The sequence below is a fragment of the Prionailurus viverrinus genome, chromosome D2, assembly GCF_022837055.1.
Source record: "Prionailurus viverrinus isolate Anna chromosome D2, UM_Priviv_1.0, whole genome shotgun sequence".
Classification (NCBI taxonomy): Eukaryota; Metazoa; Chordata; class Mammalia; order Carnivora; family Felidae; genus Prionailurus; species Prionailurus viverrinus.
In genome coordinates this window covers 17,218,385-17,246,235 of record NC_062571.1, presented here as the reverse complement: position 1 = coordinate 17,246,235, position 27,851 = coordinate 17,218,385, and the positions used below count along the sequence as shown (strand labels likewise).

The 27,851-nt window shown below is 46.8% G+C and overlaps 1 protein-coding gene across 3 annotated transcripts; it reads left to right on the top strand.

Moving 5' to 3' along the window:
* The first annotated feature begins 29 nt into the window (after positions 1-29).
* ARV1 (ARV1 homolog, fatty acid homeostasis modulator) lies at positions 30-17,874 on the top strand. 3 transcript variants are annotated; one of them, XM_047826068.1, is made up of 6 exons: positions 30-273; positions 8,058-8,177; positions 10,179-10,332; positions 13,650-13,874; positions 14,909-15,056; positions 17,123-17,874. In XM_047826068.1, the coding sequence occupies exons 1-5, from the start codon at positions 64-66 to the stop codon at positions 15,049-15,051; spliced, it is 852 nt and encodes a 283-aa protein (XP_047682024.1). In that variant the 5' UTR covers positions 30-63; the 3' UTR covers positions 15,052-15,056; positions 17,123-17,874. The 3 variants fall into 3 exon arrangements, with proteins under 3 accessions (XP_047682024.1, XP_047682023.1, XP_047682025.1); XM_047826067.1 differs by having other exon boundaries at positions 14,909-17,874; XM_047826069.1 differs by lacking the exon at positions 8,058-8,177 and having other exon boundaries at positions 14,909-17,874.
* Positions 17,875-27,851: the final 9,977 nt, after the last annotated feature.

The window sequence follows — 27,851 nt, the reverse complement described above, 5'->3', positions numbered from 1 at the left end:
GTCTGATGTCTGACGTCTTTCCCCGCCACTGAATCGGAAGTTCTCGGCTGCAGTTGCGTGGAAATGGGCACCGGTGGGCGGTATGGGCTACGGCCAGGCAAGGGCAACGCAGAAGGGGTGGTCGCGGGCAAGGGGAACACCGATGGGGTTGCAGCTACTCCCACTCCCACTGCTGCCTCGGCCTCCTGCCAGTACAGGTGCATCGAATGCAACCAAGAGGCCAAGGAGTTGTACCGAGACTATAACCACGGAGTGCTGAAGATAACCATCTGCGTGAGTTGCCAGGCGTGGGGTGTCCTGGGGAAGAAAATGGCGTGGCGGGGTTTGGGGACCATGAGAGGCAGTGGGATATGTATGTCAGCGTTTTAGGGCAGAAAAATCAACGAGTTTCAGGGTCCTGTAATACAGTCTTCAGTTTAATACTTGACATTCCTGTCCGGAGTCAGTCGAGCCTTTGCGGTTATCCATAGTGTTAAAGAACTCACTACCCTGCAGTGATTTTCTCATACCCGTCGTGTTTGCTGGTGAGACCTAACGCGGCGGACGGATTCTCGAATGGAGATGGATGTAGGCGTTGTGCAGAGAAATTTAAAAATCGGATTATGTTGACATTTGGGTTCACGCCCAAACTCTTTAAGTTTTAGCTGTTCACCCTTGCACGGGTAAATGTTATCATCCATACACTCCATGACCTGTATTAAATTTTCCTAGAACGCTTTATGTCGGGTTCATCCTTTGCGATGATCGAATGTATAGTCTGTGTTGTGTGCAACGCACTAAGTTGGACGTTGGTGACACAAAAACCAAAAATGACGAGTTAACAGGACTTTTTATGTTTAAAAAGTCACAAAATTGGAGGTTCTTTTTGCGGTATTAGCAAAGAACCAGCCGCATAGTAGGCAGTCAGTAGGTTTTTGTCCCATTTCTGATCTGATGATTTGCTAGTAATCCGAATTGTCTGATCTGTCTCCTCCTCACCCTTGCAGCTGTATTTCACTGAGGAAGAAAACACCGAAATTCACGACCACCAACCTCATGTAGCCCATGATACCATCTGACCATCACATTGCATTTCACTAATCCATGCACCATTCCCACAAACCTTCTCGCTCCTCAAGTTTCCCCACATATGCTGCCCTCTTTGCTAAAAAAAAAAAAAAAAAAAAGAGGAGACCTTCCACAAGCTTTGCAACCACATAAATCCATTCCTGGCACCCTTTATTCATATGCTCTGTCTTCCCTGCTGTTAGGATGGATGAACTGTTCAGTATACCTGTCCAAAACCAATGTGCACATGTGCACTAGATGTCCCTGTCGTCTTCCATTAGGGACATCGCTGTGACAATAATCTTCTGCTCTCCACTGGATCATTCCCACTGATACGTGTACAGTCTTTCCTTAATTTAAACACACACACACACACACACACACACACACACACAACTTGACCCCACTTCCTCCTTTGTTTGGGCTCCTGCTCTTTTTCCCCGTCCCTTTGACAGCAAAAGTCCTTTAAGAGATATTTTTAATTGCTATCTCGATTTCCTTTCCTAGTTTCTCTTGAATCTTCTTCAGACACACTTTCTTCCCACCCAGCATTTCACTAGAAACTGTTCTTAAGATCACAGACCTCTACTTTGCTAAATCCAATAGTCTATTCTCAGTGAACTGTCAGCAACATTTGACCTTATTACTTTCCCCTGGACACGCTGCGTGCACTTGCCAGGACACCAGGCTCTTCCAGTTTTCTTACCTTGTTGGCTGTTTCCTCTCAATCTCCTTTCTGGTTCTGTGTCACCTGCCTCACCTCTTAACCGTGAGGCTCAGTTCTTGGGCCTCTTCTCTGTCTACACACTCTCCTTTGAAGAGCTCATTCTGGCTCATGGCTTTAAAGACCATCTACACTTTGACAGTTCCCAAGTTTGAACCTCTAGCCTGAACCTCTTCCTTGAATTCCAGAACACAAATGTCCAGCTAACGACTTGATTTCTCCAGCTGGATATTTCTAGTTATCTCAAACGTTCACGGTTAATGGCGGCTCTTCCGTGTTAGTTCCTAAGACCAAAAAAGTTTGGAGTCATCCTTGATTCCTTTCTCCCGCATTTATTTCCTTATTCGGGTGCTCGGCAGGTCCTGTTAATTCTGCCTTCAGATCGTGTTCAGAATCCACTGTTTTTCACCACCTCTACTGCTACAGCGCTGGTCCATGCTGCCATCATGTCTCACCGGGATTATTGTCATAATTCTTAACCTGTAGCACCCTTGAACGTCTTGAGCCTCTTCACGCAGCAGCCAAAGTGTTCCTTTTCAGGTGTAAGTTAGACAGGGCGCCTGGGTGGCTCAGTCGATTAAGCATCTGAGTTGGGCTCAGGTCACGATCTCGTGGTTCACGAGTTCGAGCCCCGCGTCGGACTCTATGCCAACGGCTCGGAGCCTGGAGCCCGCTTCCGATTCTGGGTCTGCCTCTCTCTCTGCCCCTCCCCCGCTCACACTGTGTCTCTCTTTCTCACGAAAATAAATTAAAACATATAAAATTTTTTTTTTAATGTAAGGTAGAGGAGCACCTGGCCGGCTCAGGCAGTAGAGCATGAGACTCCTCATCTCCAGATTGGGAGTTCAAGCTGCATGTTGGGCATGGCGCCTACTTAAAAAAAAAATAATAAATAATAAAATAAAATTGAAGTTTTCTCAAACTTCCCAGTGATTTTCCATCTCACTCAGAATTAAGGTCAGAATCCTTGCACTGGTTTATAAGGCTCATGTAGTCTCTTGCTACTCTTCCATTATTCTACTGCAGTTTCATTGCCTCCTGATAGTTTTGTTATTGTTGTTGTTTTGGTTTTTTGGGGTTTTTTTTTTTTTGAGAGGGAGAAAGAGAGGATCCCAAGCAGGTGCCGTGCTGTCAGCATGGAACTCAACACATGGCTCAATCCCACGACCATGAGATCATGACCCGGGCCAAAATCAAGAGTTGGATGCTCAACCAACTGGAGGCAGGCACCCCTGCCTCCAGATGGTTCTTAAACCAGGCAAGTTCCTTCCTCAGGGCCTTTGCACTGTGCCTGGAACACTCTTCTGTCAGGATCTGACATGGCTAATTCCCTCACCTCCTTCAAGTATTTTTATTGGCCTCTCAGAGAGGTCTATTCTGACCACCCTATTACAAATCGTGGTTCCCCCTGCCAGGTCTGATATGCCTTATCACCTCTCCCTGCATTATCTTTCCCATAGCACCTATCATCTTTGAATATTCTATACAACTGACTGATTTGTTATTTATTGCTTGTCTCTTCCCGCTGAAATACTAGCTACACAAGAGATTACATATAATTTATTCATTAATGTAGCTAGATCATCCAGAACAGTGCCTGACACATAGTAAGTATGCAATAAATATTTGTTGAATGAACGAGCCATTTCTATGTTTTTAGATGGTGATATCCTTGTCCATCCTAGTACAAGGGAGAGAATAGTAAGTTATATGGGATCTAAGCTTAATAATTTTTGGACTGGCACAATTAAGTCATCTGTCTTAAAGATGACAACCACATAACCATCTAACTAAAGTTAGTAATCTTCAATAATATAATATATATAACATAAATTATTATAGATAATATAAATTAATCTCTATTTTTTAAAATTCTTGGCATTAAACTAACAAAATCCTTTTCCTCATCGTCAGATGCTGGCTTCTCTATACCTTATTTATGGAAAGTAGTTTTATGGAAAATAATTATTGGACAGCTGTTTAGGTCAGCCGCTGCACCCCCGTCTGGCTCCCCACCCGTTCCCCCAACATCGGCCCCTCTCACCTAGGAGACAGATTTTAGAATTATATTTGGGGTAATGAATGGTGGTACAGTACATTATTGTACACAGCCATTTCCTGATGAGATAAGAGGGGTAATCTCCTTTATCATGATAATGCATAGTAATATGCATAGTAGCATTTTTTTTAAATTTTTTTTTTTAATGTTTATTTATTTTCAAGAGAGACAGAGACAGAGTGTGAACAGGGGAGGGGCAGAGGGAGGGAGACACAGACGCCGAAACGGGCTCCAGGCTCCGAGCCATCAGCCCAGAGCCCGACGCGGGGCTCGAACCCACAAACCGTGAGATCATGACCTGAGCCGGAGTCGGACACTTAACCGACGGAGCCACCCAGGTGCCCCTGCATAGTAGCATTATTTAGGAAAAATCACTTCGTTGATGCTGGACTCTGAAAATTAAATTGCAAAATAATTTTTTAAAGGCCCTCCAAGTCGTGAGAGTAAAAAGTAAACAGTTTTTACACATCAGGCTGTTTGTTCTGGAAAAATAGCCACGGTTTCTATAAGCTGGTGACTCATGCATGCTTCGGTCCCTTGGCTACCAGCAATATACTCAGCCTGATCTCCTACCTGTATTTCTCATCCTTACCCTTTGCTCTTACGTCTCCAGTGCCGTCCCCCGCAGCTTGCCCCTGTGTCTCCCGAATTTTTCTCCATCTAATGGAAGCATGTCACTTGCGTTTAGCCACTCCTTCTCCTTCAGCTTTTCACGGTTTCTTATAAGTAGGCTTAAAGATACAGTGCTTTTGACATCCTGTAGTGCCCAGATTGTTTTGTGTGCTCAGATACTTGATAGGTTCATGATGGTGACAAGACAAGACTCCACTGAGATCCTCACAAGTTTGAGTTCTGTTCAGTGTGAACAGTATGGAGCCTCCACCCTTACATGCTGGATGGATGCAGAGATGGATGAGAGGGTATCCTAACCCTGAGGAGCTTCCAGTCTAGGGGGCTCCAGTTTTAAGATGCATGTTTTGCTGATTGTGGAGCTAAAACGGAACAGGTTTGAGAATGAGTGGGGAAGGGGACGGCCCTAGAGACGATGGGGAGGAAGAAGCAGCAAGAACGTTCATAAAATATTGGCCAGCTTATATGCTGAAGGAGAGGTGATTTCCCAGGGCACTGAAGAACATAGCAGCAGAAAGTAATTCGTATCCATGGTAACATAGAGGTGGCGGAAATATCTGCGTTTCCGGGATGTGCACAGTCCCTCGTGCTTACGGATTTCTCAGAGGACAACTTTCTCTTTCGCGATACTCGTCCAGTCAGTAGTAAAGGGAGCGGAACGATTTTGCCAGAGTAAGAAAACGCAATCTAAACGTAGCCGCCTGCCACTAGGGTGTTTTACTGTGTGTTTGTTTTGTGCCTGTGTGGGTTTCCTCCTTGCGTTCAAGGTGGAGGGAGCCCTCGTGGGAGAAGCAAGTAGCAGAGGCAGAACAAGGACAAATTAGGCTTAACCTGATAAGGAGGGAACCAGCGGGCTCTAATGAACTTTCAGTGCTCGTAAAATACTCGGAATGCTAGGAAGGGAAGGTGGGCGTAGCACATCACAGGGCATGTGACACCAGGAGCCGCCCCTCCTACGGGATTCATGTCACCCTGTGTCCCTTCCATTGTAGCACTTGCAGTAGCGTGCTTATGCGTCCTCTTCTAAACTGTAAGGTCCTTGAGGATAGAGACTGACATCTCAAGGGGAGTATCTAGCATCCTGGAAGTGCCTGGTCCATAGAAATGGTTAGGAGAGCTGTTGCAATGAACGCTGTGGCGTCGACAGACACATCTGTCGGCCAAGTGATTGTAAAAGGGAAAACTGGGCTGCTGTCTTCTGCCACTTCCTCCCAAAAATTGTCCAAATCCTGGCTCAGCTCGACTTGCACTGCCGCCTCCATACGTACGGGTTTTAGGAAACTTTTTTTTAAAGTTTTATTTGTTTATTCTTGGGAGAGAGCGAGAGAGAGAGAGAGAGAGAGAGAGAACAAGCAGGAGAGGGAGAGGGGCAGAGGGAGAGAGAATCCCAAGCAGGCTCCGTGCTGACAGCTGTCAGCACGGAGCCTGACATGGGACTCGAACCCACGAACCGTGAGGTCATGGCCTAAGCTGAAACCAAGAGGCAGTCGCTTAACTCACTGAGCCACCCAGGTGCCCTTGAAGGAACTTGTAACCGACAGAGATAAGACCCTTGACCAGCCAGTGGTTCCATTTTACAATGGAGTAGGATCTCCAGTGTTGTTTGTAGAGAGGTGTTTTGCCCATAGGCAGCAGAGGGAGGGTGTCTAGAAAACAGCTCTTCGTCATGAATATAGGATGTCTGATTCCGCGGCTTCTGCCTAGACACTGGCTTACTCTTTGCCCAGCTGAAAAACTGTGAAATCGTTAACATCTTTTGCCTCCGTGTGATTAGGTGTATTTAAATGAGGTAATAGCACGTCTCTCTTCATTGGTTCACTTGATGACTTAAAAACATACGCGTTTCTTGTAAATGACCCGAATGAAGTGGAGAAACTCTTTCAGTCGGAAGTGGTTTTTCTTTACCTTTGGAATGCGGGGTTGATATCTTTCAACGCCCTTCGTTTTTTTCCCTAGCACTTTGATGTAATTAAAAGGCCATCCCAGTATGTTTGCATATCCATCACTTCCATTTTTATTTTATCTTCTCAGAATTTCAAAATGTTTTATGTTTGAATTGTAGCCATTCGAACAGTTGCCTTAACTCAACTTTGTAACTAAAACTCTTTGAAATGTCACATTTCTAATGAGCTTGTTCTCTTTTTTTAAAATATTTTTTATTAAAAAAAATTTTTTTAATGTTCATTTATTTTTGAGAGAGAGAGCATGCATGCGGAAGGGGCAGAGGGAGGGGGGACAGAAGATCCAAAGCGGGCTCTGCTGACAGCAGAGAGCCCCATGTAGGGCTCAAACTCACGGACCGTGAAATCATGACCTGATGCTCAACAGACTGAGCCACCCAAGCACCCCTCTGATGAGCTCGTTCTTGTACACGGTGTTATGTGTTCTGCCGGTGTTGGACTTTGATAACATTGTAATCACCGGTGTCCAAAAAAGTTAACGTAGTAGGAGTTACTGAGAGCCCAGGTGTCTTGCTTCCGGTAACCTGGAACCAAGCTGCACCCCATTTGCTTATGTATAGCTCAGCATTTTCCAGCGTCTTCACCATTGTTCATCACAGAGAAGGAGCATTTTCCTCCCATATTCTCAATGTTAATTGGGGGGGGGGGGGGGGAAGAGCTTCTCAGTATCTGCCACATTCTTTACTTGCTTTTAGCTCTCAGAAGCTCCGCGTGCAGGGTTACTTTTCTGAACCCCTTTCTCCAAGTCATGTTTCAGGAACCGCAGAGTTGGTGGCCATCTAGCCAATAGGCAACAGTTTATCAATGGAAGTACATTATAAATGTATTTCTTTATTTTATAACAATTCCTAAAAATTGAAAGCATTTTCTGGGATACTTTTCTGCCTAATCCAGTCTTTAAATCAAATATTTTTGGGGCGCCTGGGTGGCTCAGTTGGTTAAGTGTCCGATTTTAGCTCAGGTCATGATCTCGCTATTTCATGAAGTCGAGCCCCACGTCGGGCTTGGTGCTGACAGCTCAGAGCCTGGAGCCCGCTTCGGATTCTGTGTCTCCCTCTCTCTCTGCCCCTCACCTGCTCATTCGCTCGCGCTCTCTATCTCTCAATCTCTCAGAAATAAATAAACACTAAGAAAATATTTTCTAAAAAAATCAAATTTTTTTTAGCTTCCTTACATATGAGATTAAAATATTAATATTTCTGGGGTGCCTGGGTGGCTCAGTCAGTTAGGCATCCGACTTCAGCTCAGGTCATGATCTCACAGTGAGTTCCAGCCCCACGTCGGGCTCTGTGCTGACAGCTCAGAGCCTGGAGCCTGCTTCAGATTCTGTGTCTCCCTCTCTCTCTGCCCCTCCCCTGCTCATGCTCTGTCTCTCTCTGTCTCAAAAATAAATAAAAACATTAAGAAAATATTTTTTAAAAAAGATTAATATTTCTAGCCTAGAAGATTGTATTTAGTCATTTCTGAAACCAGAGCTTATGTGAACATTTTGTATCGGAAGAGAAGTTAATTTAAATAAATGCTGACATGTCCTTATTGCTATACAAGTCCAAAATAGACTCTGCTAGTTCAGAATCCTTTAAGATTTCAGAATGTATGAGTTTGCTTGTTCTAATATTATCTTGCATTATTTCAGAAATCCTGCCAGAAACCTGTAGACAAATATATCGAGTATGATCCTGTTATCATCTTGATTAATGCTATTTTATGCAAAGCCCAGGCCTACAGACATATTCTTTTCAATACTAAAATAAACGTAAGTTGTGCTAATTTTTTTTATTTTCTAATTTTACTTGATAATGCTCTTGCATTTTTAAAGAATAATTTGAACGGAATTAAAGAACATTATTTTAAAAAGAAAGTCTAGGGGCGCCTGGGTGGCGCAGTCGGTTAAGGGTCCGACTTCAGCCAGGTCACGATCTCGCGGTCCGTGAGTTCGAGCCCCGGGTCGGGCTCTGGGCTGATGGCTCAGAGCCTGGAGCCTGCTTCCGGTTCTGTGTCTCCCTCTCTCTCTGCCCCTCCCCCGTTCGTGCTCTGTCTTTCTCTGTCCCAAAAATAAATAAAAAACGTTGAAAAAAAATTTTTTTTAAAAAAAAGAAAGTCCAATGGGTAATGGGTTTTATTTTATTTTTTAAAGTTTATTTATTTTGAGAGAGTGAGGGGCAGAGAGAGAGAGAGGGACAGAGAATCCCAAGCAGGCTCCACACTGTCAGCACAGAAACCTGAGGCAAGGCTCAAACTCACAAACCGTGAGATCATGACCTGAGCTGAAACCAAGAGTTGGACGCTTAACCGACTGAGCCACCCAGGCACCCCAGGAGAAACATGTTGTAAAAAGCCAATTCTTGTTACCTGATCATTTTTATTTTTGCCCAAATTTCAGACTCTTTAGAACTTGCAGCTTTAAAAATTTCTACCTTTTAATTACTGTTTTTTCCATATATTAATTGACACTCATCCAGCATACGGCCATTTTTTAAAAATTTATGTTCAGGACAGATGCGGGCGAGGACGGGGAGAAAGAGGATCTCTTTTGTACTGCCGATGGGAATGCAAACTGGTGCAGCCATTCTGGAAAGCAGTATGGAGGTTCCTCGAAAAATTAAAAATAGAAATACCCTATGACCCAGCAATTGCACGACTAGGTACTTACCCAAGGGATACAGGTGTGCTGTTTCGAAAGGGCACACGCACCCCAGTGTTTATAGAAGCACTATCAACAGTAGCCAAAGAATGGAAAGAGCCCAAATGTCCATCGATGGAGGAATGGATAAAGAAGATGTGGTACATATATACAATGGAGTATTACTCGGCAATCAAAAAGAATGAAATCTTGCCATTTGCAACTACGTGGATGGAACTGGAGGGTATGATGCTAAGCAAAATTAGTCAGAAAAAGACAACTATCATATGATTTCACTCACATGAGGAATTTAAGAGACAAAACAGGCGAACATAAGGAAAGGGAAGCAAAAGTAATATAAAAACAGGGAAGGGGACGAAACATAAAGACTCTTAAATACAGAGAACAAACAGAGGGTTGCTGGAGGGGTTCTGGGAGGGGGGATGGTCTAAATGGGTAAGGGGCACTAAGGCATCTACTCCTGAAATCAGTTGTTGCACTCTATGGTAACTAACTTGGATGTAAATTAAACAATAAATTAAAAAATAAAATAAATGAAAGTAAACATTTAAAAAAAAACATAAAACTTAAAAAGAAATAAAATAAAAATAAAAATGTATGTTCAGACTAGTAGTTTCCTATGTGGTATGATGGAATCTTCAGGTTAAAATGTGTTCTCATTGCTGCTTCTGCCTGTCCACGAGTCACGTGAATTCTGTGCTTGATTCTGTGTATAGGACAGATGCTGAAAATGGAGTGTGAAGGGTGGACTACTCTTGAGAGCGGTATTTCTTAGCGAAGGGTGTACATCAGAATCCCGCCTTGCCCCCAGGACTGTTTCAAAATTGCATGTGTAGGATTTACTTCCCAAGATTCTGAGTCAGGACTGGGGCCACGACATTTGCAATCTGAAAAATCTCCCCTTGTGATTCTGATGGTCGTTGCTGATGAAGAGCCATTGGGTTTACAGGCAACACAATTACACACTTAACCGGGCAGTCCTGAATTTGAAAAGCTGTGGGATGGGAGGTTCTTCAAAACCACAAGTACTTAGCTACGTCTGCGCCTACTCGATATTACGTGTAATTAGGTGTTTCTCTACCCAGTAAATGGCATTGTCTTTTTGACTACCAGATGCACGGGAAACTCTGCATATTTTGTTTGCTTTGCGAAGCATACCTGAGATGGTGGCAGCTTCAAGATTCAAACCAGAACACCGATCCCGACGACTTCATCAGATATGCCAAGGAGTGGGATTTCTACAGAATGTTCGCAATTGCTTCTCTAGGTACGAAGAAGCCACGCTTTCTGTTCTCAGCCATCTAGTCCCCACTATTCTGATCACAAGTGAAGTGGGTGGGCTTAATCATTGGTAAGAGGAGGGGGTTAACATAGGACTTGAGACTTAAACGTTCAGCTCTACCGCTAAGCTGCTAGATGAGTTTGTCTAAATTATGTGCTTGCTTGCTTTTTTATTTGTTACCACACATCTGTTACGGAAATGGTTAGGTTCATCAGATTAGAGAGTTTCGTAAAATATGTTGAGGCATACCATCGTCGATAAAACTCTTAAATTTAATTTCTGATTGCCCAGTTGAAAGACTCCCCAGGTCTCATCTTTATTAAAACAGACTGATAATTGCCAGACCTTATCCAATGTGTTGTGCTAATTGCATTGAACTCATGCAACCTGTTTAATAGGGAAAACTTGTTCTTTCTCTGACTGCATTCAGGAAAAGTGACTCTTGTCCCAAGTTCCTTAAGTTCAAGGAACTGCTTTTCTCCAGAATTCGAGTTTGTGACTGAGGTCAGAATTGTGTTGAATTAATTTCTGCCACTGTTTTCTTACTTACAGGCTTCCATGCTCTGCTTCTAAAACTCTTTGATTATAATGAAATATTGTTTTAGCAATATTGAGTCTCCAGTGCACTGCAGTGTCACATTCCTGGACTGTGTGTCCTCTTTTGTCCCATTTTCTTCTCTGTTTGCTCTCACTTCCTTGGTCCTCTCATCCGTTTCTGAGGTTTTAAAATTTACATTTTAAGAATTCGCAAACGTATATAATAATATTAAAAACATCCTTGAGGGGCGCCTGGGTGGTGCAGTCGGTTAAGCGTCCGACTTCAGCCAGGTCACCATCTCACGGTCCGTGAGTTTGAGCCCCGCATCGGGCTCTGGGCTGATGGCTCAGAGCCTGGAGCCTGTTTCCGAATCTGTGTCTCCCTCTCTCTCTGCCCCTCCCCCGTTCATGCTCTGTATCTCTCTGTCCCAAAAATAAATAAACGTTGAAAAACATCCTTGAGAACGTTGCCTACGCCAGGAACTAGAACCTAATGTAATTTTAAGCTTTAAAGCAAAACCTCTTAAAATTTCTGAGGATAAGCTCCCGTGTGTCCGTAATTTTTAATATAAAAAATAAACCAGGCTTATTTTCAAATAGTTCAGAATTGCTGTAGCACCTACTCTATAGTGGATATTTTGACACTCAGAAATTTTTTCTACTGTTACTTTCTTAATCCACTATTAGGTTCTGACCCCCTAAAATAGGTTATTAAAAAATGCCCTACAGAGGGGCGCCTGGGTGGCGCAGTCGGTTAAGCGTCCGACTTCAGCCAGGTCACTATCTCGCGGTCCGTGAGTTCGAGCCCCGCGTCAGGCTCTGGGCTGATGGCTCAGAGCCTGGAGCCTGTTTCCGATTCTGTGTCTCCCTCTCTCTCTGCCCCTCCCCCGTTCATGCTCTGTCTCTCTCTGTCCCAAAAATAAATAAATGTTGAAAAAAAAAATTAAAAAAAAAAATTAAAAAAAAAAAGCCCTACAGAAATATAGCATTTTATAATTTAAACACTGCTTTTACGATTTTATCAACTTAATGTTCACAACCATCCTCTTTGGTAGATAAGTTAGGTTCTTCCGTGGAGACATAGAAGCAGGAAGGCAATGATTTCCCCAAAATCCCACCGCAGGTTAGTGTCAGCACTGAGACAGGTGGCTCCCCGGGCTCCCCATCTGGTGTTTTCTCCGTGCAGCCCTCTGTAGGCAGGTGAGGTCCTCCTGAACCCGGCTGATCCATGAAAGCCTCATAGTATCTGCCTTGAGAAAGACTGTGCAGAGCCCAAGGGCTGGTGCAAACACATAAATCTCTCAAGTTCTGAGTTAGATAGATGTGGAGGTTCTCTGGTCCGCCCTTCTCTCCAGTGCTAGAAATCCTTCCCTCAGCTCTGCAAAATGATCTAGCTTTGTTTGAGTATCTCCAGCGACAGGAGACGACCCACTATTAGATCGTTCTTGTTGTTAAGGAATTCTTTGTTGCTTTTATTACTTTTCTGGTCCAAATCTGAGGCTATAAGATCAGCGTATTTCAGCAGATCTTTGCAGTTGACAAGCCCTTGGTGTCCCTGTCATGTAGGTCAACCGGCCAAAATTATTTTTGATTCTAATCACCTATGTTTGGAACCTCTTTAGTTTGACTCTGTTTGGTTATAAAACATTTTAGGAAGGATACAGTTGTCTCTCCTATAAGATGACACATGTGTTCCAGAAAAACCAGATTCTGCAGAAACCTACATAACATAGCTTATGGGAAAAAAACAGAATTAGGGACAGATCACTCAAGACGTATGCAGCTGGGTAATCAGAGGACTAAGAGTCTGAATAAAAATAATACCACAGTTGGGGCGCCTGGGTGGCACAGTCGGTTAGGTGTCCGACTTCAGCCAGGTCACGATCTCGCGGTCCGTGAGTTCGAGCCCCGCGTCGGGCTCTGGGCTGATGGCTCGGAGCCTGGAGCCTGGTTCCAATTCTGTGTCTCCCTCTCTCTCTGCCCCTCCCCCGTTCATGCTCTGTCTCTCTCTGTCTCAAAAATAAACGTTAAAAAAAAAAAAATAATTAAAAAAAAATAACAATACCACAGTTAAAAGAAATGTTAAAATCCTAGTTAATGGGAATAGAACAGCCCGTGCTCTGTTCTGTGGACCCAGTGGAACTGTGGCTTCTCCTGTACTGGACTCTGTCTATGAATACTTTCTGGAAGGATAAGGAATTGCACTCAGAAAGCTTGTTAACATGAATTAAGGAAGTTTTAAATTTAGATAACAGTATTCAAAATCTTGTAGATACTAGGTATTCAATAAATAGTGGAAGAATGAGCAAAGAAAAACATCTTCATACGCAATTCTTAGGCTGGGTCCCGTCTTTCGGACTTAAAAAAAACCTCCATGTTCCTGTATTATTCTTTCTGTGGAGGCCTCGAACACTGAAAATACCTAAACAGAGTCTTACTTCCTAGAAAGAACTTCAGAGAGCTGATGATCACAATCCTAACGGACTGACTTTTGCTTCGGTGGGTGATGAAATACTCCACGAAAGAACTGTTGAACTATGTTTCTGAAATCATACCAGCAGGATTTGACACAAAAGGCAGGGGCTTATTTAAAAAAAAAAAAAAAAAAAAAGGAAGGAGGGAGGAAAAAGAAAATTTGATCTCGATAAAGCAATTCTAATGAAGTCAGCCGGTAAGTTGTATTTTGGAATTGTGGCTTATTTGGCTTTAGAGAGATATGGTTCAGATCGGGACATTCATGTGTTTGTCCTCCGTTCCCTCCTTAGAACAAGCTGCCTTTTTTACTGGCATCTTTACTTTCCTATGGGTAGAACGACCGATGACAGCGAAAAAAAAACCCGACTTCATTTTGCTGCTGAAAGCATTATTGTTGTCGAGCTACGGAAAACTCTTGCTGATTCCAGCTGTCATTTGGGAGCACGACTACACATCCCTGTGCCTCAGACTCATCAAAGTATTTGTCCTTACATCCAATTTTCAGGCAATCAGAGGTATGTGTATGTTTTATCCTGTCTCCTCCGCGCGTTCAGCCCACACACAAGCTTAAAGCCTTGCGCCTCCGACACGCTCTTGCCAAACCTGTGAAACTCTGGAATTCTTCATAGAATAATAACAGGGCCTGGCACTCCTCTAATGCCTTATTCAGAGCGCGTAGTCGGTATTTGTTCACGTTAACCACGTGGTATTTTTTAGTGTTCAAAATGCCTTCATGTGCAACATCTCAGTGCCGTGGGGTTAGTAGGGCAGCCGTTATTAACCTCCGCTTTGCGGATGACTTGTCCAAATGTACGTGGCGGGGCAGTCGTCAAGCCAGGAAGCACAGCTCCTACCACACCAAAGAAGGGATGAGCAGCCTTGGGGGTCTTCATTTTCCCCATCCGTTGTGAGAAAGAAGGGTTATTTTAAATGAGGCTGCTACCCGATACCTTTTATCGTAATGCTTACTGTTAAACTCTCTGTTTGTCTCCAGGTTTGTTTGTTTTTGTTTTGTTTTGTCGATCTCTTTTTTTTTTTTTAACATTTATTTATTTTTGAGACAGAGAGAGACAGAGCATGAACGGGGGAGGGTCAGAGAGAGAGGGAGACACAGAATCCGAAACCCGCTCCAGGCTCTGAGCTGTCAACACAGAGCCCAATGCAGGGCTCAAACCCACGGACCGCGAGATCATGACCTGAGCTGAAGTCGGTCGCTCAACCGACTGAGCCACCCAGGCGCCCCATTGTCAATCTCTTTATAACCTTAAAATCTGTTCTTAATTTTCTCCGTCAGTATTCATGGAAATCTGTGTCTTGATTTCAGGAGGAGAAACCTCGTGTGTTTGTTATCGGCACATGCTTTGTTTCTCTCCAGAGGTCTGTAGATTTTAAAAAAGTGGGAGAGGATACCAGCACCAGTTAATAAGAACAAATAGAGATTTTTCTCAAAAACAGCTTTACAAAAGAGTTCCATTCAGAATGCCACCTACTTTACATGCTGACATCGCTTAAACTCTTAAGGACTTACTAGTTGTCTGTTCTTTTCCAGTGACCCTGAATATCAGCCGAAAGCTCTCCTTTCTGGCCATCTTTAGTGGCTTACTGGTGGAAAGCACCATGGTCTACTTCTTCCAGAGGATGGAATGGGACGTGGGAAGTGATTGTACCATCTATAAATCTCAAGACTTTTGAAGAGGGTACAGAAGCCTCTTAGCATTCACACACGCAGACGGGCGTCCTTCTCAAATGAGACCAATGCCATCGCAGAATCCGTAGATGCCCTTACGTGACCCAGCCCCTAACTGCCTCTGGGTCACCTCGGCCGGTCACCTCGGGGCCCCCCCCCGAGGACTTCAGTGCACATCTCTCTGGGTCCTTCACTTCAGGTCAAGGACATCCACATCCGTGCTTTGCTGCTTCCTGGGGCCCTATTCTCCGCCTCTCTGACACCGGCACGCCATGTCGCTTGTAGCGGGACCTGACTCTGAAATCTGCCCCATTGGCCGCTGTCCCCCCCACCCCGCCCCAGTCCCTCGTCCTCCCTTCCACGGGCCCTGCTGTGGGCTGCCTCTTCACCTTCCCTCGACCTCCACTTCTGACCGGCCTTGCTTTGCTGTTTACCCACCTGCAAATGTAGGCAGCTGCCGACTCATCCCCATTAGTCCCCGAACCCATCAGCCCCTTGCCTTTCTGCCGGCCGCGCCTCATTCGAGCCGTTGGGGTGACTCCGCGGCCGTCTTCCCCACGAGGCCAGCGCTGCGCGTGTACAGAGCCTCAGCTGGACCTCCGTGATGCCCCTCTGCCTTCGTGGTCACCTCCAGTGAACCTCCCCCACGCTCCTGCCTCCCGAGTGTGCCCTCCCGTTGCTGAGAGTCGAGCTGGTTACGCTATTGCTGGAGCTTTGTTCCTTCTTCAGCTCAAAACTCGTTTGGTCGCCTGCCTTCTTCCCTCCTTCCCTCCCTCTGGTCCTGGACCCGTGCTCGTCTTCCTCTCTGGGCTGTTTGCTCCCTGGAAGCGTCTTCCTCTCCTCCCCCCCCCCCCCCCCCCCCCCAGGTCACAGTCAGTCTCCCGGCCCACAGCCTGACCCTCCCTGCAGCCTGTGCTGGCCGCGGGGGGCCTGGAGCAGACCCAGAGGCCGGTTTGGGGGTGGGGGTGCAGACGGCGAGGGAAGCACAAAAGTGGCGGGAGAGCACCCCAGGTCCGAACCTTCTCCGCTGCGGAAAGGCCATCCTCCCTCCTGTGGCCTCAGTCTCCCCTCATGCTCAGCCAATGCTCTTCCTTTTCAGGTCTTCAGACACAGCTCTTTTCATTGTCCTCTCCCGTGCCCTGGCTCCTTCCCCTCTGCAAACTGTACCCGCACAGCTGTCTGTTCTAGAACAACTGGTCAAGCCTGCTTCTTCACCGCCTTTCCTCTTTGTAGGACATACTTTCTCCCATAGTCTCCTGACTCTGCCCTCCTAAAAATCAGAGGGAAGCCAGTTGCCAGGTCTTTGTCAGACTCCTCCTTCAGCTCTGCTCTGGAAGCTCACCCAGAGCGCCTCCTTCTGAGACCTGCCGCCAGTTCCGTCGGTCTTTTGTTCACCAACTTCCCAGCCCCGGGACTCTGACCTCAGCTTCTCTCCTCTCTCTTGCCGTTCACGTTCAGCTCCCAGGACGTAGGCCTCCCAGACCCAGCACCTCCAGCTTGCCCCTCTGCCCGCTCTCTCTGCCCGTCCACTGCCTCCCAGGCAGTGCCAGCACAGCCCCGCCTTTACCTCTGAAGCTGAACTCCATCTCACCGCCCTGCGCCCACCCAAACAGAATCCTTGCCCGAAGCTTTTCTCTGGAAATGTCCCTTTTCACTCAGACCCCGGGTCAGCTCTTGTCTCCTGCCTGAAAGGTTACAACAGCCTCCTCCCAGGCCCTCAACCCAGACCGGCGCCACGCACCGTGGTGGCGTCCCTCCATGTCTGTCATCGTCTCTTACTGCTGACCCTGGAGGTTCTTGTCTCTTCCTGAGGAACGACTTTGTATGTTCTCTTAGCATAAGCGTGGTCCTCAGTGTTCCGGTCCCAGTTCGTTCTCCGCAGACGTGTTCCTACCCCCATCTTCTGTTACAGCCTCCGCACTTCCCCCTATGTCTTCTGCTCTCCCCGGGGCCTGGAGTGGCCTCGTCTCTGCCCAACCAGATAGTCATCTTGGCTTCTCTGTGGAAGGAAGGCTTTCCAAAAACTCGAGTCTGTGGGCTCACTCCCGTTGACCCCCTCCCCCTCTCCCCCTCCAGGGCCCAGCCCAGCACCACAGCGGTCGTATCCAGGATTTCCGGAGACTGTGCTGGTCCTACTTCCCCAGGTGCTTCCACTGGTCACGCGACCCACTGTAATTTCCAGTCAGGAAAACAAAGTCACCTGCCTCACAACCGTTTGAAGACCGTTGTCCTCCTATTACGTTACCTCATGTTTTATATTGTCCACGTCTTCTGTTCCGATTCCAAGCGTTTATGCCTGACTCCCCCAGCCTGGGTAAAAGGTTGGTTCTGGGAGAGACCGGGTGGTTTATACATGAGGAAACAGCATGTTTCCCAAAGTACAGGGCCTGCCCCAAGAAGAATTTGTCGAGTTGATTTTGAGCAGAATGTGTCACCCTACATACTTCTTTTACTGCCCACAGTTGTGTTCTTTATTATCTGTGGCACAACCAACTGCCCTTGCAACAGAGAAGACATAAAATACAAACCAGGCTCCTCATTTCTGTTGAGCAAAGTGACGCAAAGATTGGGATACACTTCCTGAAAAAGAGAGCTATGGTTATGGCATCGGAAACCCCCAAAACTACCACATAGCCCCCATAAGAAACAACCGAACCACATATAGGCACAGACCCGGCAAGCTCAGAGCCCGGGGTGCTGCCTGGGGAATGAGGGATAGGACAAGGGGAGAGTCCTTTGTAGACCACTTCGGGGAAGCTCTGGAAATGGAGGAGGAACGTGAATCCATGATCCACACATAATAAAAGATCTATGTTTCATTCCTTTGACATGTTTATATCTTTTTAATTTAAATGGTAAGTTACTGGCTATAAATAATGTATTTAAAATAGCATTGTGTTCTTACAACAACAGAAATATTTTTCTCTTAATAAAGTCAAAATAAACAGCTTTTGTGAATTTTTCACGAATTCAGTATTTTCCCCTGTGACTAAGCTACTGTTTCAAAATGGCTGACCCAGGGGCGCCTGGGTGGCGCAGTCGGTTAAGCGTCCGACTTCAGCCAGGTCACGATCTCGCGGTCCGGGAGTTCAAGCCCCGCGTCAGGCTCTGGGCTGATGGCTCAGAGCCTGGAGCCTGTTTCCGATTCTGTGTCTCCCTCTCTCTCTGCCCCTCCCCCGTTCATGCTCTGTCTCTCTCTGTCCCAAAAATAAATGTTGAAAAAAAAAATTAAAAAAATAAATAAATAAAAATAAAAATGGCTGACCCAGGGGCGTCTGGGTGGCTCAGCAGGTTAAGCATCCGACTCTTGATTTCAGCTCAGGTCATGATCTCACAGCTTGTGATTTTGAGCCCCGGGTCGGGATCCACTCTGACAGTGCAGGACCGACTTGGGATTCTCTCTCTGTCTCCCCCTCCCCTTCTCTCTCTCTCTCTCTCTCTCAAAATAAGAATAAACATTAAAAAAAAAAATTTTTTTTTTTAATGGCTGATCCAAAACTAAATAACTAAAACCACTGAGCTCTACACTTTACAGGGGTGGATTCTATCTCCATAAAACTGATATTAGATAAAAGCAAGATAATCTTACCTTTAGATAAGATAGCACTCCCCCCCTTTCTCTCTCCCTCTTTCATTTATCCTTTTATTCATCATTCACTTATTCATGTGACATATTACGGAGCTCCTCCTATGTGCATCAGACAGTATAAGATGCAGGGCTGAGTAGCCCTCTTAAAGTTTACAGAAGTAGTGATAGATTTGGAAACCTGAGAAGGTATTTGCAGTGGAGCACGGTTAAGTGCTGTAAAGGGGATCTAGGGAAATGCAGAGCAGGAACACCTGTTCCGGTGTTAGAAGTCGAGAAGGTCCTCTGAGAGGAGGGGGAAAGGAAAGGAACTTTCCAGTGTCCCTGGAGGGAAAATAACCATGCATGCCAAGCCCTGGAGGGCAGAGAGTGTAACGTGTGCAGGGAACCGAAGAGCCCACACAACTGGGTGGAGCGTGGGTGCTGGGGGTTTTAAAAATGAGCCCAGGAAGCTACGTAAGGTCAGATAACAGAGGGCCTCGGGAATTGTAATTTATCCTGAGGATGATGAAACCAACACAGAACGCTAAAAAGAAGATGCCAGGGGCGCCTGGGTGGCGCAGTCGGTTAAGCGTCCGACTTCAGCCAGGTCACGATCTCGCGGTCCGTGAGTTCGAGCCCCGCGTCAGGCTCTGGGCTGACGGCTCGGAGCCTGGAGCCTGTTTCCGATTCTGTGTCTCCCTCTCTCTCTGCCCCTCCCCCGTTCATGCTCTGTCTCTCTCTGTCCCAAAAATAAATAAACGTTGAAAAAAAAATTAAAAAGAAGATGCCAAGGTAAAAAGTAAAACCAACTGGAATGACCTCGCATAATAGCCATAGGATGGAGCCTGTAGGAAAAAAATGACAATGTAATATGCTGGTCACAGCTTTTCGAACCTTTGACCTGTCAGCTCGTCAGTGAAGACGAACACATCATGATCTTTTAATCCACACTCGATACACCCCCCAATCTTTCTTGAGCACCACAAAGGTATTTATTTTTATGAAAACAACTATTCGAAACCCTTTCCCTGAGGGGCGCCTGGGTGACTCAGTCGGTTGAGCATCTGACTTTTCATTTCGGCTCAGGTCACGATCTCACGGTTCCTGGGTTCGAGCCCCGCATTGGGTTTTGTGTTGACAGTGTGGACCCCTACCCCGCTTGCTCTCTCTCAAAATAAATAAATAAACTTAAAAAAAAAGAAAAAAATATATATATATATATTTTAAACCCTTTCCTTGGTGTTGGTGAGCCGGAGTCAGCTAAAGGCTGTGCAAGGTATAGCAGAAGACTACAGAGGAGACCCATCTGATCCAAATCTGCACTCAGGGTCCATCCAACATATTGGTTATTACATCCTCCTTGGGCCGAGCCAAGAAAGGGGAAGACTCCAGGAACACCGCAGAGAGGCCACCCACAGGTGCCCGGCAGGTGCGCTTGAACTAGTGATGAGTTCTCCCCCACCCCATGGAGTTCATCTTTCTCGCCTGTCACCAGCCCTACGTATTTTTCAACATGTTTTAATGAAAAAGTTCAACGATACAAAAAAGCTACAAGGATTCTGCAGCGAAAACCCATATATCCACCACCTACGTTTTACAGTTGTGACATTTTTCCCTGACGTCTTTTCAGGTTTGTTTCTATGAGGAGTCCTGAGACGGCAGAATCGCTCAGTTAGTTACACTGGGAAGTTACAAGGTAGCGGTGGTACTTGGAGCTTTAGAAAGGCGCCTGTGATTTCCAAGACACCCCTTCCCTGCAAGATCGAGATGTGGTCTCACAACGACAGCAAAAGGTATTTATATGCAAATCCGCTGGAAGCTATAAAAATCAAATCCCTTTCAGATAGCCCCACTTTCATTGCAAAGTATATGTATTCAAGCCACCAAAGAAAACCTGCCCCCTACTCACAGTCTGATGGGTTATGGCCACACGGTGGCTACTCTGACAGACCCCAGCACTGACCCTGGAGTGTTTCACATCACCCAGAACCAGAGGAAAGCGCCCAATTTATGAGAGCACAATATAGACTAATCAGGCACATGGAAAATAGACAGTGGTCTTGTCAAAAGACTTCAGCAAAGTGAATGAAGCCCTTTGAACTAAGTTGGGACAAAAACACTGTCACAAATACAAGAGTCACAGAAGGCATTTTTTTAGATATTTGTAAGACAAAGAGGCATCGATCAGAAAAGTTAGATATTTTTAAAAATGTTTTCTAATGTTTATTTTTTGATGGGGGGAGAGGCAGAGAGAGAGACACAGAATCTGAAGCAGGCTCCAGGCACTGAGCTGTCAGCACAGAGCCTGACACAGGACTCGAACCCAGGAACCGCGAGATTGTGACCTGTCCGAAGTCAGACGCCTGACTGGCTGAGCCACCCAGGCGCCCCTACAGATATTTTTTTGTATCACAGTCTTCTATGAAGAAACTGAAGCTTAGATTGGTAAAGGGATTTGCTCAAGGTCACAAGCAGATAACTGAAGAGTTGGTACTAAAACCTTGGCCTCTGCTAGCATAACTAGGGCCCTTGGGGCTGTGCTGGTCTCCACCCCCGACTGATGGTGCATCCCGGGTCGACCCATCTTCCCTTGTTGAGAAAAGGGTAACTTTCTGTTCTTCAAATACAATTAGGAATCAAGAACAAGAGAGTTTAAAAAAAAAATAGACTAGGAATCGATGTTTTTTAATGTTTATATATTTATTTATTTTGAAAGAGAGAGAGAAAGAACAAGTGGGGGGAGGGGCAGAGAAAGAAGGAGAGACGGAATCGCAAGCAGGCTCCTCACTGTCAGTGCAGAGCCCCACACAGGGCTCGATCTCACAAACTGTGAGATCATGACCTGAGCCGAGATGAAGAGTCAGACGCTTAACTGACCGAGCCACCCAGGAGCCCCTAGGACTGGATTCAGATATTAGTCTCCAAGGGAAGACACTGTAGACAGAGAGGAGCATTTTACTGTAGACTTTTCTCCGTGGGACAGCTGTGAGCCTTAAAACTTGGATTGTCTCTTTCTGGTATGTAACACATCTAGCCATAACCTTTCCTTACAACATTGGGCACACGTTCTGAAGGGAAATGTTATGAACCCAAGACTAAATTTAAAATGCTCTCTGGCTCCCGAAGAATCAACAGAGGAAAAGCACTATAAAAGCAAGAACCCCAGGACCCCAAACAGGACTTTCCGACTTGACAAATATTTATATACGCTCTGAGCTGAGCACTGTATATATTTGCCTGGAGCCAGGCACTATTTTAAGGGCTTTATAATCAGTAAGTCCTTTTATCCTTATATTAACCCTAGAAGACGTCTGTGGACTAAAATGACTCCAAGAGCCCATCAGGAAACGTATCTGAATGCATTGGAGGAGTTGGCACGTCGTGTTCAGCCAGCAGATTGAGTGATGATGTCCCCGGGTGACACACATAAATAGAAAAGGTGGGGAAGAACCAACAGTACCCCGAAATGTGTGTTAGTTTTCTGTGGTCACTGCAACAAATTACCACAAGCTTGGGGGCTTAAGACAACATATTTAGGGGAGCCTGGGTGGCTCAGTCGGTTAAAGCCCGACTTCGGCTCAGGTCATGATCTCACAGTGCGTGAGTTCGAACCCCGCGTCGGGCTCTGTGCTGACCGCTCAGAGCCTGGAGCCTGCTCCGGATTCTGTGTCTCCCTCTCTCTCTCTGCCCCATGCCCCCGCCCCCATTGCATTCTCCCTGTCTCTCTCAAAAATAAACGTTTAAAAAAATTGTTTTTTTTTTTTTTTTAAAGACGACGTATTTATCCGCTCACAAATCTAGAGGCAGAAAGAACAAAGTCCGGCCTCAGGTTCACAGGTGTTGGTAGGGCCCTGCTCCCCCTAGAGGCTACAGGGGGGAATGCACCCTTGCCTCTCCCAGCTCTGGGTGGCTGCTGCGGTTCCAAGGCTGTGGCCAAGTCTCTCCCATGTCCCTTCCAGCCCCACATCGCCTGCTCCTCCCTTGTGTCAAGTCTCCCTCTGCCTTTCTCTTACAAGGCCACTTGTGATGGCATTTAGGACCCACCTGGATAATCCAGGATACTCCGGTGACCTCAAGATCCTTAATCACGTCTTTTATAAAGGCCTTTTCCAAACACAGTAACATTCACAAGTTCCAGAGATTCTGTCTTTAGGCCAGATGTTTTCGGGGGGACAATTTTCAGCCTGCCACAAAACTGCCTGGCTAATAACAGCCCCCTCCCCCTAGCATCCCCACGTCGCCCCCACACACATACAAATACCCTCACCCTCCCACGCTTGAATAGGATTCTCCCGTGAAGCCTAACCCTTTATCTGTAACTTCATCAAAGGGAAAGCAGACGTCAGGGCCCTACAAGGAACTCTCTGACAGTCACCTTACTGCACAGCTTCCTGTTTTGGGAGCTGTTGCAGCAGAAGCTCCGAGACTAGATGTGGGTCACGGGGGAGATCCCTACAGTGGTTGGGAGTGGATCCGGGTGACTCTCGCGATTCCCTTGCAAACACTTAAAGAATGCTCTCCTGACTCGTCCCCACATTTTCCAGAAGTCGGCTTGCTTAGACACACTCGGCAGGGAAACACCAAGGTAAACACTTGCCCGAGAGCTGAGCATTTTCACCCCATATCTGCCCTGTTTGTGTTCTGCTAACAAATAGGACAACTTGCATTCCTCACAGGTGATTCTTGTGCTGATTTTACAGCTGGCTTCCTCTTCTCTGTCCTGCCCTGTATTCCCTTTGTGCTGATTTCTTTTTTTAACATTTATTTATTTTTGAGAAACAGAGAGAGACAGAGCATGAACAGGGGAGGGGCAGAGAGAGAGACGCACAGAAACAGGAGCAGGCTCCAGGCTCTGAACTGTCAGCACAGAGCTCGATGCGGGGCTAGAACTCATGAACTGAGATCATGCCCTGAGCCGAAGTCGGACGCTTAACCCACTGAGCCACCCAGGCGCCCGTCTTTTTTTTTTTTTTTTTTTTTTTTTTTTTTTTTTTTTTTTTTAATGCTTATTCATTTTGATAGAGAGAGAGACAATGAATCCCAAGTAGGCTCTGAGCTGCCAGGCAGGACTCAATTTCACAAACCATGAGATCATGACCTGAGCCAAAACCAAGAGTCGCACACTTAACGGACTGAGCCACCGAGGTGCCCCAGCTTTGTGCCGATTTCTAAACCCACTTTTTTTTTTAAAAATGGCATTTTGGGAGCGCCTGGGTGGCTCAGTTGGTTAAACATCCGGCTTCGGCTCAGGTCGTGATCTCACGGTTCGTGAGTTCGAATCCCCGTGTCAGACTCTGTGCTGACAGCTCAGAGCCTGGAGCCTGCTCCGGATTCGGTCTCCCTCTCTCTCTGCCCCTCCCCCACTCCCACTCTGTCTCTCCAAAATGAATAAACGTTAAAAAAAATTTTTTTTAATGGCATTTTATTGTATTGTGTGAATTTTTATAAAGAAGCCTTACGTAGTTTTCGGACCCAAGGTGGTATATACATCGTATCAATCCATTTAAGACACAGAAGTGTATGACCTAGCACATATGGGTCCCAGTTTGTCTCCTGCCCTATGGGGTGTGTTTCCATGCTTTCTTCTACGGTGGGGCGAGGTAAACTCAACTTCCAGGTCTTGTGCCAGGCTCCTTCCAGCTTGAGGTCCTGGCACGGCGGAAATGCATTGGTAGGAGTGGCTGGGCCTCTGGAGGTTTATTCCTCAGGGAGGCAGTCATCAGGGTGTGTCCGATAGAAGCTTGTTGAAAGGAATCAGTCACACGCGGTGACGGTGGCGTATGACCACAGGGGGACAGAGCTGAACCTGTCTTCCCTGGTATTTCTGCCGGCAGGGCAAGTAGGGATCAGCCACAGAGAGGACCCGTGCCCCGGAGGGCGTGTTGCCGGCCTCGACATGCTGGGCACACACTGCAAGTGGAGTCTGGTGACTGAGCGCCGTCCTCAGTCCCCAAATTCATCTCCATCTAGATCCCTGGGTTCTCTGCAGAGGGACACACGGGAGAAATGGGCGGGCACGGTCACCGGCTTGCCCTTCAACCTCAAATCCGGGCTGTTTTCCCACCCTTGTGCTAGACTTAGGGGGTTCAAAGGTGCTTTCTTCTTGTTTCTAACACAATATTTTTTAGAGGCCATTTTTTTTTTTTTTTTTTTGCCCAAGCAGGCTCTGTGCTCGTCATCAGTGCAGAGCCCAGCACGGGGCTCGAACTCACGAACCGTGAGATCGTGACCTGAGCTGAAATCAAGAGTCAGGTGCTTAACTGACTGAGCCACCCAGGTGCCCCTAGAGGCCATCGTAATGGTCTCCCCTTTCACCCTTTCTCCCAGAGCCTCACCCTGGCGTCGCATCATCCTGAGGACAGGAGAAAGAAAGGGAACGAAGGGGAAGGTGCTCTCTTCCCTGAGTCCTGGGACAGAGCCCGACTAAGTCCTCACTTCCCTTCTCCTAGGCCGCTCCCTCTGAAGGAAACTGGGGCGTGCTCTCTGCCACGAGGTGACTGTGGCTTTGACCATGTCTATTTCTAACACAAGTGCTCCTCCCACCAAAACCCGCCTTCCCAATAACAACAGTCTCTGTGTTCCTGTGGGACTTTCATTGGAGCTTCTCCATCTTGGAGACCGAACAAGAAGCGGGGGGGGGGGGTGTCTCCGGGCTTGTCCCTGAGGCTGACATGTGCCCCTGTGCTCTCTCCTCTCTCTGGCATCGGCTCCCTAGGGCCATAACTGCTCCTTACTGACTTGCTTCACGCTTTTCGTTTTGCTAACATCGCCCCGTTAGTGTATCTAATAAAGGTTTTGCTCAACCCTCATAGGTACTCGGTTTGTGCACGTTCTTCAGGGAGTCAGAACCAGACAGGGATCTGGGTATCTAGGGACCTGTCCTCAGTTGACCGGAAGCCAGAGAAATGAGGTGGAAACGTAATGCACTCTCACAGTTGGTTAGAACAAAGGCACCAGGTCCACTTCCAGAGCCTGTCCTCCCTGGGTGGTTGTGAGGCCCACCGGCTCCCATCACATTTTCACCCATGGAACTGTGACCCAGGTGTCAGCTGTCCCTCACGTGGAGCCTGCAGGTGTCATCTTTGCGACAGAAGCCCTACCACCTCCGTGTAGAATCGGCTCAGATGCATCTCTCCGAACTCAAAGTACAACCTGCCCCGAAGACAAGTAGACCCGACACGTTTGGGCTTTCACAATCGGTCAGGTTTCTTTGGACAGAAGGATGAAATCAAATGGCTACCTGGCCTGATGTTGGTTGCTGAAGAGCCTTTCCGTCACCCGTGCGCTTGGCCATACCTATGTCTATAATCACGGGCTCTGAAAGAAATCAGGCGCGTGCACGGAGAAGTGAGAGCAAGGTCCAGGAGAGAGCACTGCACGGTAAATCGTGAAATAACGCGCTGTGATTTAAGATCGAGGGGCCACGGCACGTTATTCCAACACCTGCTTGGGTCTTAAGCGTAAATGGAGCCCAAACCTCATTTGAGAACTCCAGCTCCCTTAGCCACGACCTTCTGGGCCTCAGGGGCCCCTCGTACTTCCCTGATCGTAGTATTTACCCGCACACGTTAGGTGTTTGTAGAAGGGGGATCTGCCAGAGACCCTCCAGGTTCTGCATTGTGCTCTCCGTGCCTGCCTCAGCGCGACCCGAAATAGGACTAAGTACATGTCAGCCGAATGAATGACATCAACCTAGGTTACAGAAAAACGAAAGCAAGGAATCAGGCTGGTTGACTCTGAAAGCCACTAGGGACATGAGAGGAACGGCATCATTTGTGAATGGCAAGGCTTAAATGATCAACAACTCTGGGTTCACTGCACATGTGCCCTAGGAAGCGAAAGGTGCCTTTCTCTATCTGCTGTGTACATTGCCTTACAGATTACAGCTTCTTTAGCAAAAATTGGACTGTCTTACTGCCTACCAGGCCCTTCATTGGCCACTCCGTTGGAGTAGCAAAATAGCCCCACTCCAAACATAGAGGTGATGACTTATGCCAGGGAGCAATAAAGGGCAGCGGCTGAATTTAATTACTTATTTATTTTGACAGTAAGAGAGAGAGAGAGTGCACGCAAGAGTGTGCAAGTGGGGGAGGAGCAGAGAGGAGAGAGAGAGAGAGAGAGAGAGAGAGAGAGAGAGAATCCCAAGCAGGCTCCGTGCTGTCAGCACAGAGCCCAGTGCGGGTCTCGATCCCATGAACCGAGAGATCATGACCTGAGCCGAAATCAAGAGTTTGACACTTAACCTACTGAGCCACCCAGGAGCCTCCCCCCACCCCAGCAGAATTTATTTTCTAATCATTTGCAGGACCTTTGTAAGGTGAGTGTATGAGAAAACATTTTATAGTTTGGGAAATTTTAATATTCCTTGCCAAGGTATATTTACACTATGTTTGCAGTAAGAGAAAGTTTGGGGCAACTTATATATATTTCAAATGGACTACTAAGGCCTGCAGTGGTTTATGTATATTTGCCACGTCTCCATTGGGGTGAGGAACGTGTCAGCCCTTCCCCACAGTAAGGGAGAGGCCCCTTGCTTACCTGGATTCACTCCACTTCTAGCTTTGGTAGCCGATCCCCCAATACTGACATGAGGGCCCCCAAACTCAAAGGCACTGTGAATCTGTGGTTGCAGTTCCAGAAAAGTCCAGAGGCAGCAGACCCAGGGAAGCTGTGCATTCTCAATTTTTTTTTTTTTTAACATTTATTTATTTTTGAAAGAGAGAGAGAGAGAGAGAGCAGGGGAGGGGCAGAGAAAGAGGGAGACACAGAATCGGAAGCAGGCTCCAGGCTCTAAGCTGTCAGCACAGAGCCTGATGCAGGACTCAAACCCATGAACCGTGAGACCATGACCTGAGCTTAAGTCGGATGCTTAACCGACTGAGCCACCCAGGCACCCAGAAGCTGTGCATTCTAAACTGGGGGGCTCCCTCTCGCCTGAGCTTCACTCCCTGCAAGCTTCACTCCCTGGCTGTGGGTGCCCATCCTGAGAGGACAGAGTCTCCTGGCCATTGCCCGGGGCTCCAAGAAGATGCTGCTTCCTGGGCCAGTGTGAACACTAGATGGCAACTGGATCTGTGTTAGAATCACCTGGGGGACTTCTAGAAGTGTGCAGAGACCCAGGCCTCACTCCTGACTAATTAAATCAGAATGGAGATGGGGGTTCTTGAGCCAGACTCAATATTCTTCTGAAAGCCCCCCATGTGATCTTAACGTGGTCAGGGTTGAGAACAGCTGACC

Coding starts and splice junctions, on each gene's coding strand:
- ARV1 (XM_047826068.1), top strand. CDS start 64: ATGGGCACCGGTGGGCGGTATGGGCTACGGCCAGGCAAGGGCAACGCA. Junction 10,333..13,649: donor GTTCGCAATTGCTTCTCTAG/GTACGAAGAAGC, acceptor TTCCCTCCTTAG/AACAAGCTGCCTTTTTTACT. Junction 13,875..14,908: donor CAATTTTCAGGCAATCAGAG/GTATGTGTATGT, acceptor GTTCTTTTCCAG/TGACCCTGAATATCAGCCGA.